Below are 17,413 nucleotides of genomic sequence, written 5' to 3'. Positions count from 1 at the left end.
GCAGGATTACCTGAAGCAGGCATGTTAGATAGCAGTTAGTGATGAGCAGTGAAATGTGAACCAATAACATAGTAGGGTCACAGGGTTTCTCTGAATAGTTTTAATGAACAATCAAGAGCTTGTAGAACAACAACAGGTATGCTAACTCTGAGAATAAATAGGTGGAAACAAAGGAAACCAATTAAGAAATACGTCAAGAAAGGAAGATCAATGGGGTTATTGAGTCATTGTGATGTTAGGATTTATGGCCATAGGTTTCTCAGTGGGTTTCAGAAGGGAAATTTCAATAATAGCTCAGGAGCACTGAGATGAAATGAGTCCAGTCATTGACCCCAGCACCTAACATAGGATTGACTTGTAGATGAAGGCCCCTTAATGGGATGGTTGCCATGAGAGTTCTGAAGAGGACCAAGTAGGGTTAAAAACTCCCCCATCAGCAGGGTGCACGCCTGTAATCCCAGTGGCTTGGGAGGCTGAGGCAGGAGGATAGTGTTCAAAACCAGCTTCAGCAACTTAGCAAGACACTTAGCAACTGAGTGAGACCCTGTCTCTAAATAAAATACAAAAAAGGGCTAGGGATGCAGCTCAGTGGTAGAGCACCCTGGGTTCAATCCCCAGTACCAAAAAAAAAAAAAAAAAAAAAACCTCTCTCACCAGATGTGGAAGAGGAGTAGGTCTCCTGATTGGTGAAGGGTACAGAAGGTGAACCCTTGGAAAATATCAAATGGTAATAAATTTGGAAGCAGCTTTGTCTCCTTTGTTGTTCTCTGTTCAGAGATGCCCCACTCTCTCTCAAGAGTGCTCTCTGCTTTAGCCTTATTTTACCTCTACTCGTGATAAAATTCTTTTGCTTGGCTTTTCATGTCTGACTTCAAATTTTCTTTCATCAGGACACAGGAACCATAGTTTGGATATTAATGACAGTCTGGGAAATCCTGGATCTAAATTATCAGGGGATTATCAGAGTTCCTTGAGAAAACACTGCCAACCTTTTTAATAATGTTTTCCAGGCTTTATTTGTATTCTTCAAAATTAAATAGAGAAATAATAGAAAAACATTGTAACTGTTAAATTATAATATAGATCAGTGCTATCAGAACTTTCTCCGATGATGGCAATATCCAGTGTGGTAAATACAAAATATATGTAGCTATAATATATGAATGAATTTAAATTTACATATAAATACTCACATGGGGCTAGTGGCTACATTTTGTACACTGCAGTTCTAGTTCAAGTTATCCCAAAATGTTTCTCATCATTCTAAAAGTAGGGAGATCATGAACATTAAGAATCACCGGAAGTCAGGCACAGTAGTGCATGCCTATAATCCCTTCAATTTGCGAGGCTGAGGCAGGAGGATGGCAAATTCAAGGCCAGCCTCAGCAACTTATCAAGACCCTGTCTCAAAATTAAAAATAAAAAGGGCTAGGAATATAGCTGGGGATGTAGCTCAGTGGTAAAGTGTACCAGGTTCAACCCCCAGTACTGCCCAAAAAATCATTATAATAATTACAAGTATATACCATTTTCATTCTAGACTATATTCTTGATATATCTCATTAAATTAAGAAGTACTAAATTATCAAATTCATTTTCCTATGGTCCAAGATCTTATACCTAAATTTTGTAATGTAATGATTAGGCTAAATGTCATTAGATGGTATCATAATTGAAACTGATTTGATTTTCATCGTGGGTAACAGGTGTACAGTCTGTAAGTCCCCAACAGTGCTGACTGCTTCTTGAGATAGTAGCAAACAGCAATTTGAGTTGACAGCCAATGATTACTGGTGGGAGGGCAGGGAACGAAGGTAAAGGCACAAATCTCAAGGCTATCCTAAAACGTTGTTTTCTGAATTTGTCACAACCTCCTATTTGATTTATTCCTTATTCTGCTTCATCTCATCTTAAAATGGTCAGATTTAAACACCCGAGGCAGGCACCGAGACAATGATGATAAAAAAGATGATAATAAACTTAATGATAACAACCATAGTACTAGTAGAATTAGTAACCATAGCAGTAATACTAGTAGAATTTACTAATACTAAAGAGTTTTTTTTGTGTCGGGGGTGGTTTTTTCTTCTTGTTTTTGGAAATCAAAATCAGGGCCTCACCCATGCTAAGTAAGTCCTAACAATGACTTTGTAACCCTTAAAATCTTAGGTGGTTCTTGGTCCAGTGTACTCTGGGCCTTTCATTGGGCTACTGGGCTGCCAAAAACAATGAGTGCTGTCTACACAGCTAAGCAGGCGAGGGGTCAGGATATCAGAAGAGGAAATGCTCAGTGAGAAAACAAAGGCCATAATATTCTTCTGAGTGAAAACAAGTCAGGACAGTGCAGTATACTAAAAGTCAAATACATGGGGACCATGCCATTTGTCCTACCAACTTGCAAACAAGATTGTGTCCTATGACGCAGGAAATTAATCTAGTGAAGCTCCACCTCCCCGAGCCACCACTGTTTGGTTTTTTGTCAGCAATAAAAGGAGTAAACTGCCCTAAAGACACAAGCATGCTGGACTTCAGATGTTTAACTTTCAACTTTCTGTTAAAAAAAAAAAGACAAACCTTAGTAACTCACTAAATATGATTAATTTTTTCCATTTTAAGCCTTAGGTCATGGAGTGCCAGTCTGAGTAGGATGTGGGCATGCTGGTAGGAAGCCACACCTAACAACCAGAAATTTATTATGACTCAGGCCAGTTTATTTTAATGAGAATACAGTCAATGTGGACGAAAAGAAAATAAACTTACAATAAAAATATATTTATGAAGCAGTGTCAAGCCCTTGAATTTAGCTAGATTAACATTACTAATTTATAAGCATTCAATTCTTACCCATTCTTTGCATTATGCATATATGGGGCAAAAGAGAGTAAACAAAAAATGGAGAAATCTAGACCTGGATGTAAGCCAACATTTGAAAATTTCGTGTCAGTTTCTTTTAATAATGGAAAACATGAAAAATTTCTCTTGAATGATATGCTTAGCCACTTCATCTCTCCATAAACTCAAACTCATCTTTCCACAATGTCCACATCCTCTCCCAGCACCTCAACTGTTTTTAACTGGGGGTCATTTTTGTCCCCCAGAGCTTGTTTGACAATGTCTGCTGATTTTTTTTGTTGTTCTTGTTTTGTTTCATTTTTTTGTGGTGGCAGGAATTGAACCCAGGACCACAAACATGCTTGGCAAGTGCTCTCTCACTGAGCTACATCCCCAACTCCCTGCAGAAATTTGTGGTTCTTATAACTGGGTGGGGGTCCTCTAGGCATCTAGGGGGTAGAGGCCACGGATGCTGCTCAACCCCCTACCATTCTCAGGAGAGCTCCCAACAACAATGATCCACCCACTATGTCAAGGTCATGGTTGTGAATCCCCAAAGCATCCAGATGTGGACACTAACTTGTATTCCCAGGACAGGAACCAGAGGTTTGAGAGAGACCACCTCTGCCTCACTTGATTTTCTGTGTTTACAGCAGAACATACACTAGTAAGTTGGTCAGCTAGAATAAACTCTGGGATTTGTAATCTGGCTAGAATATCCCTGAGTGTGAAGCCACTGACCTGCTTGCAAAAATTAATTCCAGAAACTTAAGATTCTCTGAAATAATCTGTAGTCTGTGGATCACCCCTAGTAAAAAGATAATTACAAGAAACAATAAAGATACCCGGTTCTGAGCCAGGTCTGGTGGTGCACACCTATAAGCCTAGTGATTTAGGAGGCAGAAGGATCACAACAAGTTGGAGGTCAGCCTCAGTAACTTAGCAAGAGCCTGTTTTGAAAAAAATAAAAATAAAAAGAGCTAGGTATGTAGCTCAGTGGTAGAGCACCCCTGGATTCAATCACCAGTATCATTAAAATAAAGAAAGGTATCAGGTTCCAAGATGTTTGAAACTGGACATCTTTCTTGTCCAGTTTCTGCATCATTTTAGTGTACTGAACCTGGTCAAGAAAGGACTTTCCACATTTACTTTATAGGATCAATAGAGAAGCTGGCACAGTGGTACACACCTATAATCTCAGCAACTCGGGAGGCTGAGCCAGGAGGATCACAAGTTGGAGGCCAGTCTCAACAACTTAGCATGGCCCTAAGCAACTTGGCAAGACCCTGTCTCAAAATTAAAAATAAAAAGGGCTGGTGGGAGGGTAACTCTATGGTAAAGTACCCCAGGGTTCAACCCCCAGTACCAGAAAAAAAAAAAAAGGATCAACAGAGAAACAGTTATGTTCATAGTTCTTACAGCAATTTTGCTTTTGTACTCACAGGCTCTGTTCCGGCTTTTATAAGTGCATGTGTAGAGACTGCAGGGCCTCACTGGCATGAACCTCAGAATTTGGAACCTTCTCCACGGTGATTTGCATGTAGAGGCTTGAAGAATGACCCTCAAGCTATTCATCACCGCCATCTCTAGCTTGAAATCTCTGTCAGTTGCCAAATAATTTGCAGAAACCTCAAAACCTAGAGGAGGAGGGCAGAAGAGGAAAAGCTATAAACAATAGAGACAGAAAATCATGTGGAAACATCTAAGTAGGACAACATTCAGACTGGGAGTTCACACCCTGTGGTAGGGGGAGGACCAGAGACAGTCAATCGTTTCATTCACTCTTGTGTTTCAAACTCATTGGTCCCTCACTAGACTGGGTCCAGATGACTGACTCATGTGCTCTGCCTTTTGCTCAGGACTGGCAAATATTTGAGGCCTAGAGAAAAAGATTCTCTTCATCCGCATGAATAAAAAGACTGCTGGTACTAGGGATTGAACCCAGGGGTGCTTAACCACTGAACCACATCCCCACTCCTTTCTATTAATTTTTTTATTTTGAGACAGGGTCTTACTAAGTTGTTTAGGGTCTCACTAAATTGCTGAGGCTGGTCTCGAATTTGCAATCCTCCTGCCTCAGTCTCCTAAGCTACTGGAATTACAGGCATGCACCACTGTGCCTGGCTGGTTTCTTAAACAAACAAAAACATTTTTTCACTCCCTTAAATTCCAATTAATTGCCCAGCATGGTATTTACATATAGGAAGAATTCAATAGTCAAAATTCCCTCCAGGCAGCCCAAATAAAAACAATTGTGTGCTTTTGGATTACTTAAAAAAAAAAAAAAAAAGAAAAAGAAAAAGAAAAAGAAAAAACCAAAAAATAGTATATCCTGCCAAAATAGTCATGGGTGGTTTTGAAATCTAAGCTTAAATACAATCTGTGACTCTTTGCCTGTTTTTGTTGTAATGTTATGGCCCTGGAACATGGGGTAAAAAACGGACAAAGTTACTCTTGAACTCCCTCTCTGTGCACCTTGTGCACATTCACAGTGAAAGTCTCAGAAGAGATGCTTTACAAGGTATCCACTATGGGGTTCTGAAATTATGGTAATACTAACTTTGAACACTTCTCACCTACCAGCCCTGTACCACTACTCCAATATTGCTTCATCCACTTTTCCTGTAAAATCCTGTCCCAAGTGAATAAACATGTTCTGAAATTTAAAACAATCACTTCTCTTGATTCCATATTCATTCCACTATAGATTTTTCAAGTGTTCCGTGTGATTACTTGGGATGCCTTCAGACAGCTGTTTGGGATACCATTTGAGCAACCATGACTGCTGCAGCTGCATAGACCTGGCCCCACTGAGCTCCTAGCCTCACAGCCATTTGTGCTCCTGCCTGCCCACAAGCCAGGTGGACTTCAGTTTCTCCAGCTCCTCAGGCCCTCTGCAGCCTGTGAAGATGCTCTTCTTTCCCTGGATCGCTCTCCCTACCTCTGTGTCTGGTTGATTCCTGCCCACCCTTCAGATGACTAACTCCAGAGTCACTTGATTTAAACTTTCCCCAACCACGTGCTCACCAGGTTAACCCAGCACTGGCACTCTTCTTAGGCAGAGTGCTTACTGTATTCAATTAAGTACCTGATCAGGAATGTAGACCATGACCAGCACCTAAGCCCCATGGCGGGAGGGATGGTGTCTGTCTTAGTCATGACTGCTTCTCTTAGAGACACAGCATCATAGCTGCATTTCTTAGGGACACAGCTCCTGGTACACAATAGGTGTTCCAGGAGTGTAAGATGAGAGACCTGAGCAGGCTCCTTTGGTGATGGGGAAGAACAGAGAACTGTGTTGTGACTACCAGCATGTTTGGGGACAGTACTAAAGCTCTTTCCTTTTCTCAAATGCTACCATTACCCATTTGTAGGGTTGCTTTTATTTTGTTTTGCTTTACTATGTATTTAATTTTATTGCAGTACTGGGGATCCCAGGGCCTCAAATATGCTAGGAAGTGCTCTACCACTGAGTTACACCCTCAGCCCACATGAGTTGCTTGCATCACTATTATCATTATTATTATTATTAGGTACTAGGGACTGAACCCAGGGACACTCTACCACTGAGCAACACCCACAGCCCATTTTATTTTTTATTTTAAGATAGAGTCTTGCTAAGTTGCTGAGACTGGCCTTAAACTTGTGATCCTCCTGCAGAGTGTCTGGGATCATAGGTGTGAGTTACCACACCCAGCTTGTATTTCTGATATACTTTTAAATATTTGTCCTTTAAGAGGAGAGTCTCATATTTCTACTTATAGGACCTAAAGGATCCACAAAGTCCTGTTTGATCTAAAAGAAGAACCTACCTGTGTATAAACCTAACCTAGTCTCTCAAGGATGGGAATTCTCTCAGGGCACATTTTCATTTCAACATTTAGTATCATTTCATTTGTTCTAGGTACTGTGTTGTATGCTGTGATTCTAAGATGACAAAAGTCATAAAAAGGACACACTATAATGTGATACACCTCAAAACATGATGCCAAAGCAAAAGAAGCCACATACAAAGTATGATATTAATTTCTGGCATCACTACTGATTAAATTAAAGACTATGCTATCATCATTCGCTTTTGTCACATAAAGAAACTGGTGAACAAACACATTTTTAAAGAGATGGCTTTGTCTGTACCCTTCTACCTCGAAGGGAATCTATGCCAAAATGGAAGACACTTGGAACTGTAAACCCATATGAAATGCAGAACCTCTGTTGGGTCTTGAGTTTTGAAGATTGAAAAATCTTGCTCAGCCTGGGTGTCCACCAAAAAGCAATCTAAAACCATCTGTGTGTCACCACTGAGAGCAATCAGGGAGTTTTCCATCTGTTGGAAAGTTAAATGCATTGACTTGGGGGAAAAAGAAAGCACATGAAATGCTTAGGGTAAATCTGCAGGGACAGAAGGCAGACTGCTGGTTGCTGGGGGAGAGTGAAAGGGGAAATGGGCAGTGACTGATGAGTGGGCTCCAGGTTTCTTTTTGGAGTGACGAAAATGTTTTGGAACTAGATAGAAGAGGTGGTTGCACAACACCATGATTACTAAATGCCACTGAATTGTTCACTTAAGAGAGGTTAATTTGGGGAAAGGGGTACTGGGGATTGAACCCAGGGATCACTTAACCATTGAGCCACATCCCCAACCCTTTTTTGTATGTTATTTAGAGACTGGCTTTGAACCTGTGATCCTCCTGCCTCAGCCCCATGAGCTGCTGAGATTGTAGTTGTGCACCACCATGCCCAGCATGAGAGGTTAATTTTACATTATGTAAATTCCACATCAGTAATGTCCATATTTTTAAAGAAGATGAATAAGGGGAAGACATTAAAGAAGTTCACAGATTCTGCCTTCTGTCAAAAGGAGGACTCCTCAGCAGTTTGGCCTGGACTGGTGATAGGGGGGAGCCAAGGCACAAAAAGAGAAACACACACCGGTGGCGCACACCTATAATCCCAGGGGCTCAGGAGGCTGAGGCAGGAAGATCGCAAGTTCAAAGCTAGCCTCAGCAAAAGCAAGGAGCTAAGCAACTCAGTGAGACCCTGTAACCACCACCGTCCCCCACAAAAAAAAAGAAAAGAAAAGAAAGGAAAGAAGCTCAGGGAACACTAAAGACACTTTTGGCATACAGACATGAATTTTTCTTCCTGAGTGTAAGATTAAAAAACAAACAAACAAAAAAACCCACATCATGATCCCCACCAATGCTAAGCAAGGAAGCAAACAGTGTGATTCCATCTTCCTCTCTCTTTATGCACATCCCTACTTTTAATTGCCTGTAACCTGACTCTCCTCTGCACTGCTGTCCTTGACCCTGCTCCCTCTGAGTTAGAAAGAAGGCTCCACCTGAGTGAAAGAAGGGAAAATCACCCCAATAATCCACGTTCAATGAAAACAGAAAGGAGAATTACTTCCTATTGCAGGACTCCAAGGAACAACTGAAGGCTCCAGGCAGAACTCACACTGGCTATCATCAAGTCACCTTCCCAGACAAGAACTGAACCAATCTTTTGACCTGGTTCCACACACTTTGAGTATGCATCACTTTGCCAATGCCCACAGTGGACTCAGAGGTGGAGATTTGCTGTCATAACATAAAAGAAAATTGGAAGGACATTCATGAATCTCATAGATGTTCCTCTCCTCCAGGTCTAACTTCCTGGAGTCTTTAGACCTGTGACATCTAAAGTGTGTCTATATTGACTAAAAGGTGTTTGAACTCCACTACCTGTTCAAATCAGCTTTGCTTATAGTTTTATGTGTGTGTTTGTGTATATACACTTTGGGAGGAAGTGTGTATGTCAGAATGTACCATATTCAAGATATGCAAAAGTTTGACTCAGGACTCGAAACATATCTCATAATAAACATTCATGAGGTGATCTTGATAGTATTTTTTTTTGTACTAGGGATTTAACCCAGGGGTGCTTAACCACTGAGCCACATCCCCAACCCTTCTTATATTTTATTTTGAGATGGGGCCTTACTAAGTTGCTTAGGGCCTAACCCACGATCTTCCTTGAGCCACCGTGTCTTGATAGGTATCTTGAGACAAATAACAGCACCTTGTTTTCAAACACCTTCCTTAACTGAATTAACTGAGGAGCCTTAAAGAATAATAGCTTATTGGTTACCTCAATTCAGAATATGATTCTGCTTTCTTTTTCTTAACTTTCTTTTATGGAAAATTTCAAGTTAATACAAATACTATTGGCCTTCCATATCCACAGTTTCCATATCTGTGGATTTGGTCGACTGCAGATTGAAAATATTTGAAAAAAATTGTATTTACATTGAATACATACAAACTTTTTTCCTTATTATTTCTCCCTAAACAATATAGTATAACAGCTATTGATATAGTATTTACCTTGTATTAGGTGTTATAAGTAATCTAGAGGTCATCTAAATTTATTGATACATAAAAACATAAAAATTGAACATATTTATGAGGTTCCACATGATATTTAGATACATGTATGCATTGTGACTATGCAATTTTATATGAAGATCTTGAGCACCTGAGGATTTTGGTATCTGAAGGGGTTCTAGAATCAATCCTCCATGGATATTGAGAGATAGTAGAGCGAGAATACTATACTAAAACCATCCATGCACTCAATATTCCTTTTCAACAATTATCTATTCATGGACAATCATGTTTTATTTGTAACTTCTCTTTGCTTTCTCTCCCTGGGTTATTTTGAAGCAAGTCTCAGCATATCTGTCTTAATTTATCCGTGACTATTTTTCATAGGAAAATATCCCCCTAATTTATATTTTCTTCTCCATAAAAATCATCTGTATAAAACAGCCTCTGGTAATAATTTATTACAGAATATGAAAACTATCAATTCTTTCAAAATTCAAAAAATAGCCAAAAGCCCAGTAACACTATGGACTCGGCATCAACCTGACCCCTAATGTAAACTCTTCACTTCTCTCTTGGGATTTCTACCTTCATCTGAGAGGAGAGTTCAGATGATGAACTTTAGATTCTGACTTGGAAATCCATGTTTAGCATGAAAGTACATAATTTATAACTGCAGTTTGGCAGAATAAAAGGATCATATGAACTGAAGTGTTTAAGACTAAAGTTTAATATACACCCTTGAACTTATGCAAGAATCTACAACCTGAGAAACAGAAAAAATATTTGTTTAGTAACACGGTAAGAAGTTGACTCTGTGACTTCAAATAGTGAAACCTATCAGAAAGTTCTCAGAAAAAGCTGTGAAGGGTTAGATAAATGGAAGTTATTATTACTCAATGCCAAAATGCCACCTGTGCTACAACTGCCAAAATTAAGAAAATAGAAAGCAGTTCTGAATGACTTTGAATATCATTTTGAATAACTTCAAAAAACTGCCACTAATCAGAATTCACCCTGATAAAGTTGATTTGACAGTAAAATGAAAATTCAAGACCTGCCAAGAGATAAGGGGGAACGGTGCCTTAACTTTGTACTTCCTTCCCATTGACATTCAATCCTGAATCAAAGCAATAATCAATGATTATCTTATGTAAAGCATGGTACTGGTGTAAATATGAAATAAGCCATACCCTTCCCCTACTCTCCAAAGCTTGTAATCTACATGCAAAAGTTGTTTAAACAAATACCGCTCTTTTTGTTACTTTCTTAAAAACCATGGTAAATATACATAGTATTTATCATTTTAATCAATTGTAATTAGACATATTCAGCGGTCTTAAATATATTCACAATGTTGAGTAAACATCGCCACCATTTATACCTAAAATGTTTTCATGATCCCCAACATAAACTCTGTCCTTATTAAATAATAACTCCTCCTCTCCTTCCTTGTGTCCTCTATTCTATTGTATATCTTTGTATAATTTTTTGCCGATTCTAGGTATCTCACATAAGTGGAATGATATATTTGTCTTCCTATGACTGGTTTATTTTACTTAGCATAATCAAACAGATATTTCTTAATCAAAGGTGAATGTGATGACAGTCTCAATTTAGTGCAATGCAAATATACAGAGTAGAGGCTTGAAGTGGGGGTGGCATCTGAGACATTTTGAAGGGGTACAGGCAGAGAGATAGGATACTTCAGGAATGATGAGGACATGGCAGGGTGATTAGACATCCAAGTCAGAGAGGACAATTGGGGTTGAACTAAGCAGAATTTAGGATTAGTTAATGAACAATTCCAGAGTCAGAGGGGTCTGGGCAAACAAGTGAAAATGACTCCTTTCTTCTTTTATAATCTAGTAATTTTCAGGAAGGTAATGGCAGGTACAATGTACACTCAACAGAGGGAGGTGCTGGCTCAGTCTTCAGGGGAAAGATTGTGGTAAGCAAGGCCAAGGGCATGCTTACTGGTCATGAAAGTTGATCAAACAGATGAGTGGGCACACATGTGGCCAGAGCACAGGGCCCTCCACAGGAAGCTGTGTGGAGGTTTTAGGCCTGATAGCCTGAACTCTCAGAGGAAGTGTAAGTAAATGACCTTTGGCTCTGCCCTATAGAGAGTCACCAGGAAAGCACTGAGGGAAGGCTGAGCTGGTGCCACAGGCTGGGATGAATGCTAGGGCTGTGCTCATGTCTTGGGGACTGACCCACTCTTAGCACTCACACTGTCTGAGAACAAAACTAGGGCTGGTGGCTGATGACATGTGGCCTGGAAGTGTCTTTTGCATACCTTCAGATGGACTCTTTAAGGGTAGGGGGGAAAAGGCTCCAGAGTGCCTGACATCTCGCTCCCTGTCATTCTCCACAAAGTCTATCACCCAGTGGTGGCCTGCCTGTAGTGGTCTGGAAGTCTGGACGTCTGTCTGCTGACCTCACTGCAGTGGACCCTGACTCTGCAGACTTCCTTTTATACCTTATAGACAAAACAAAACAAAGACATATCCCAAACCTGTCTGCTATCACCATTCCAAGTCTGCTATTAATATTTGTTAATGCACTGGCTGAGCAGATGCCCAAAGGACGTACTGAAGGTGAGGCTGCATGGGAATTTGAGATGAACTGGGGGAATATGAGTGTCCAAGAGGCTAGAAGGCTTTCAGATATTAGTCCATGTGTATAGGAGGAAGCTCTGATCATTTCTGATGATTGACAGCAAAGAATAGGACAGATGGGAGTGGGAAAGAGTAGAGCTGCAAACCAAGGAGCCGGGGATTCTTTCAACCATCCACCATCAATTCATCACTTTTTTTTTTGTTACCCAAAGGCCACTGAGCCACATCCCACCCCTTTTTATTTTTTACCTAGAGACAGGGTCTCCCTTAGTTGATAAAGAATTCACTAAGTTGCTGAAGCTGGCTTTGAACTCAAGATCCTCTTGTCTCAGTCTCTTGAGCTGTGTACCACCATGCCTAGTTATCACTCTTTTATTCTTTCTTTCTCCAAGATATTAATTGAACATCTATTAAATGTCAGACATTGGTCTAGGTTCCTTGGGGAATAAAGGAAAATTCCTACTCTATGAAGCTTACCTTCTATTCAGGAGATATAGATGATACATAACAAATGTAAAAAATAAGCCAGTTGTACAGACAATTAGAACATATTTAAAGAAAATTAGTAGAATCTGGAGTGCCACTGGGGAGAGGGGTGTTGTATTTGACCTCATCAAAAAAGTAAAATTTGAGCAAAGGACTGAGAGAGGTAGAGAATTAGTTACATGGTCATCTAGAGGAAGAGCATTCCAGATGGGGGACAGTGCTCATGCCAAGACCCTGAAGTGGGCTGGACATGGTGGTGCATGCCTGTAATCCCAGAGCCTAGGGAGGCTTAGGCAGTAGGATCACAAGTGCAAGGCCAATCTCAACAATTTAGAGAGACCCTGTCTCAAAATAAAAATTAGAAAAGAACTGGGGATGTGGTTCAGTGGCAAAGCACCTCTGGGTTCAATCCCCAGTACAAAACAAAACAAAGCAAACAAACCCCCTGAAGTGGGAGCCTATCTGGCACATTTAAAAAATAGTGAGGAAACCAACATGGGGATGAAGCAACCCAGGCAGAAGAGAGGTAGTAGAAGAAAAGATCCAGAGGTAATGGATGCAAGATCAAGTAGACTCTAGGTCATTTGTAAGAATTCTTTCTCTCTCTAAGTCAGGATTTCTTAATTGGTATTGTTGACATTTTTGACTAAATGATTCTTGGTTGTGACAGCTGGTCTGTGCACTGCAGGGTATTTAGCAGCATCCCTACTGGCTAGCATCCACTAGATGCTAGTAGCACCCTACACTAGAGTGTGACAACACAAAATGACTCCAGTCAGGTGCAGTGGCACATGCCAGTAATCTCAGCTACTAAAGAGGCTGAAGCAGGAGGATCACAAATTTGAGGCCATAATTGGCAATTTAGCAAGACCCTATCTCAAAGTAAAAAATAAAAAGGGCTGGGGATATAGCTTAGTACTACAGTGACCCTGGTTTCAATCCCCTGTGCTGGGGGGAAAAAAGTCTCCTGAGAGGTTGGTGAGAGAGGTTGCCCCAGGTTGAGAACTACTGCCCAAAGTGAAATGGGGAGAATTTAAAGATTTTTGAACAGAGGAGTAAAAATTTGATTTACATTTTTAAAAAGTTCACTCACTATGACCTATTAAAAATCACCTTGCGGGGGACTGGGGGTGGAGCTCAGTGCTATGCCTAGCATGTATGAGGCCCTTAGTTTGATCCCAGGATGTGAAACAAAATAAAACAAAAACATCAATTTGGATAGTGGGGTGCAGACAGAAAGAAAAGAAGCAGGAAGACTGTTCAGACTCTTGAACTAAGTATGTCACAGTGGAGGTGGTAAGAAGTAGATTGTGGATATATCTTATAGATATAGCCTATAAGATGTGAAAGAAAGTAGTTAAGGATCATGGTGGAATTCTTGGCCTAAGCAACTGGAAGGACAGAGTTGCCATGAACTGAGATAGGGAAGACTGTAAGAGGAACAGGTTTTCAATGAGAAACCAGAAGACCAGGTTTGGTCATCCAGAGTTTGAAGTGAAATTCCCATAACCCAAGTGAGAGAACAGAAAGCACTGAACTGGGCAGTGATGGTAGAGATGGACAAGATACATTGTGCTCAAGAGAAAGTCATTTTGATTTAAATTTTTTTAAAAATGTAGGGCTTGGCACCCAACAAAGAAGTGGAAGAAAACCTTGCGATTTTACGGCTGGAGCAATGCTGGTAGAATGAGGATGAATTCCTGGAGAGACAGAACCTAGCATGAGAAACAGGAAAAGACAGTAATCTCACCATTTACCTGGATTTGAGATGCCAAATGGAACAGGCAAGAGGAAAGAAAGGTCTGAGAGCTGACAATGAATGCAGCCCTGGTGCTCAGGAGCAGTTACACAGCTAGAAAGAATCAAAAGGAACAACCCCTCCCTCCCAGAGTTACAGGTGTACTGAGCCACACTGACAAAAAGGAGCAATTAAGGATGTCAAGAGACTCAAGGAACAAAGACAGCCAAGAAAGGAACAGGGCATGGGAGGTCAGGTGTGAAGAAGGTCCCAGGAAAATCTAAATAAACAGAAACTCAATTTAGCTAATGCTATGCTCCAATACCTATAACAATACACGAGGTTTTTAATGTTCAGGTCCAAGATCAATCCCTTCGGTTAAATTAAAAGTAAGAATTTATTGTGAGTTGGTTATTTAAAACTTACTGAACTCATAACATTCAAGCTTGTGAAACCAGAAATAATGTTTAGCCACCAGACATAGCACATAACAATGAACTGCTACCATGCATTACCACAGTTTGTGAAAAATCTGTCTATGCTTAAGTTTTTACATGGGCTCAATAGGCTGCAGAGAAGCCAAGCTTTCTGCACTATATAACCTTTGCTATCACTGATTATTTATTTCTATCTTTGGATTTGACCAATGTGTTCCTTCCGTAATGCTTTGCAGACTTAGAAATATGTGGAAAAAGCACAGATTCTGAAAGTCCTTAAAGAATCATTCATAAATTGTGTATTTATTAAATGACAAGTGGTTTGAACTCTGCCTGATTAAATTACTTATACCTAGGCAAAATGAGCCACAAAAAAGAGAAACATACTTTGACTAAAAGTTACAATAACACTGAAAGAAATTCCTTGATCCTCATCAGATTGACCTTTTGTTTTCTCACCTCCCAATTTCAAAAGGAAGCAGGCCTTTTGCAATTCCCTGAAATCTAAAATTGAGATTACTTTGCTATGTCTTGACTGGGAAAGCTTAGCTTCCTCTTCCTCTCACCCACTTCTTCCCTGGGAGCATGATCCCAATCTGAGGTAGTCAAAGGTTTCAAAATACATGTCTAATAATTGTTCTGTGTGTTACAACTAACTGTGGCCAATGAGATGAAATGTGTGTTCTTTTTCCACTAGATTTCCAAAATACTCATGTTCACTCATTTACTCACAATTCACTCAAACTTTATTGTGTTCCAACTATGAGTGGTCACAGTCTCTTCCTGGCTTCAGGGAGAACAAGGCAGAAGTGTACGGGCACAGAGAACTGTGCCCTCGCTGCGTTTGGCCTTCCAGTGCATTCCAGTCCAGTACTTATTAAAAATTATCTGAGTAAAGAAGGAAAGTCCTAAAAAAGTGAAAGGTTTTCCATTTCCAACAGATCCGTAAATAGTGGCCACTCTGAGGAATGTTCGACAGCTCAGGGCAGCTTCTCTCACCGGAGAAACAGGGTAGCTTCTCTCCATATTCCAGCAAACTTTTTAAACAGCAGGGCAGAGGCAGCCAGATTATCAGAAAGAAAGAAAAAAGAAGCAGAAAGCAACGTGGTTTTCAGTGGCTCAGAGAGAACAAGTTCTATCCAAACGAAGGTGCATTCACTAACTCACTGTATTTCTCAAACTTTCCCAGAGAAAATTCACAAGAGTGGAGGGCATTGGCATTAATATTAACGAGTTGCCACCAGCCTCAGCCTGAAGCATTTAACGACAAATGCAGTAAAAATCTCAGCCACCAACAAGGTTTGCATTTTGGAGGTTCCTCTTCTCCAGCTCTAAGGCGGGGCACAAAACAAAAAGACCCGAAGAAAGAAATTCGGAGTGAAGAAGGTTCAGATTTGTCCACTGACACAGCTGTGATGCTGATCTGCTCTGGGGGCAGCTGCCATCCTCTCCACAGCTCTTGGCATAGTGGGGTTGGGGGTGGGGAAGAAATACAATGAAGCTCCGGGTGAGTTCTAGCTTACAGCGCCCGGGTTTCTGGAACTGCAACCTCAGATTTGTAGCCTTTACCCCCGTCTCCGGCTATTTTATAATAGGTTGTACTTTCTTGAGATATTCAGATTCAACCAATTCTGGCAACATAACTTCCCAAGGAATTGCCCTCAGTCCCCCACAAAGGTTCTGGGACAAGTGTTCTCTCGTCAAGTATAAAGAACCCTAAGGGAGGTTCGGTCGTCTAGTGACCCATGGTGGAGGAAGAGGACTGGGGTGGAGAGGACTGTGCCCAGTTAGGGACCCCTAGTCCGGCGCACCCCGCGGGAACGCATAAAATACTCTCAGGACGAACAGCTGTCCCAACTCGAGGACCCCGAGCTGCGGGGCGGAGGGTCGTGGGGAGGGTGACGGCCTTCTCGGGGTCTGCTTGTCCCCGCTCTGACCCCCACTCCACTCGGCCGCCCATCCTTACCTGAACGTTTCCCAACAGCGCTAACCTCGCGACTCGTTCGTCTCTCAGGACCCAGGACCCGAAAGCTGGGCTGTCATAGCCTCTCCCACTTGTGGCTTGCCAAGCCCCAGACACCCGGGCCACGCCCCTTCCTCGAGGCCACACCCCCCCCAACTTTAGCGTCCCGCTACTTCCCTACGTACCGCCCTGGCCACGCCCCACCAGACGGTTCCAGCCTCTGCCCTCCACCCTGGCCAAACCCCTCGCACCTCGCCAACGCCCCTCCGCTCTGAGCCAAGAGCCACGCCTCTGAGCACCGTTCTGACCCCTCCCCTACCCCTCCCACAGGACCAACCCCCCTCCCTCCCTCCCTCTTCCTACAGCTGGCGGTATTTGTGGGGTGAAATCAGACTGCAGGCTCGAGTCTCCTCTAAAAAGTTACTTTCCTCACGTTTCTCCCATCTCCAAACACCATGACTTGATGTACTGGGAACAGATGACTCAATAGGGAAACAAACACTGGACGTGTCCTTTCCCTCTAGGTTTCATGTCCAATTTACGCAAGTCTCAACATCCTCTAAACCTGAACTGGGGATCCGTGTTCCTTCCAACCAATTTTCATATTCTCTAATCCAGAACTGTGGAATCATGTTCCTTCTAGCCCCTTGACTTTCGCCGACCTTAAATGCTAGGAAAATGCGTAGAGTAAGCACACTCTATTTCTTGGTGTCTTCTCTCGATGACTTTTCCTAGGCACTCAGTACCCTTCTGCTGTCCAGGGCTTGTCTTGACATCACTCTCCTCAGACTGCAATTCTAGTGGCAACTCTGTGCTCCGAGATTACTTTAGTATCTTTGCGGCCTCCATTTACAACTCTGGGTCGACGAGAAAACCGTGAAGAAGTTATAACCAGCTTTCTTCCCCTGTACTTAAATCTCTGGCTCATTCACTCAAATCACGTTTAGGAAGCATATGCTCTCCTAACA

General features: G+C 41.6%; 1 protein-coding gene across 2 annotated transcripts in view; it reads right to left on the bottom strand.

Annotated features, from left to right (window-relative positions):
• The window catches only part of Ca5b (carbonic anhydrase 5B), a 42,032-nt gene extending 25,459 nt beyond the window's left edge, over positions 1 to 16,573 (bottom strand). For both annotated transcript variants that reach the window (XM_047535828.1, XM_047535830.1), the window contains exons 1-2: positions 16,449 to 16,573; positions 4,275 to 4,469 (exon numbers count right to left, since the gene is read on the bottom strand). In XM_047535828.1, the coding sequence (XP_047391784.1) occupies positions 4,275 to 4,416 (142 nt within the window). In that variant the 5' untranslated portion in view covers positions 4,417 to 4,469; positions 16,449 to 16,573. The remainder of the gene's footprint in view (positions 1 to 4,274; positions 4,470 to 16,448) is intronic.
• Between the last annotated feature and the right edge of the window lie 840 nt (positions 16,574 to 17,413).

This window comes from Sciurus carolinensis, chromosome X, assembly GCF_902686445.1.
Source record: "Sciurus carolinensis chromosome X, mSciCar1.2, whole genome shotgun sequence".
In the NCBI taxonomy this organism is placed as follows: Eukaryota; Metazoa; Chordata; class Mammalia; order Rodentia; family Sciuridae; genus Sciurus; species Sciurus carolinensis.
The sequence above is the reverse complement of the archived record's forward strand: the minus strand, read 5'-3'. Positions and strand labels throughout refer to the sequence as shown.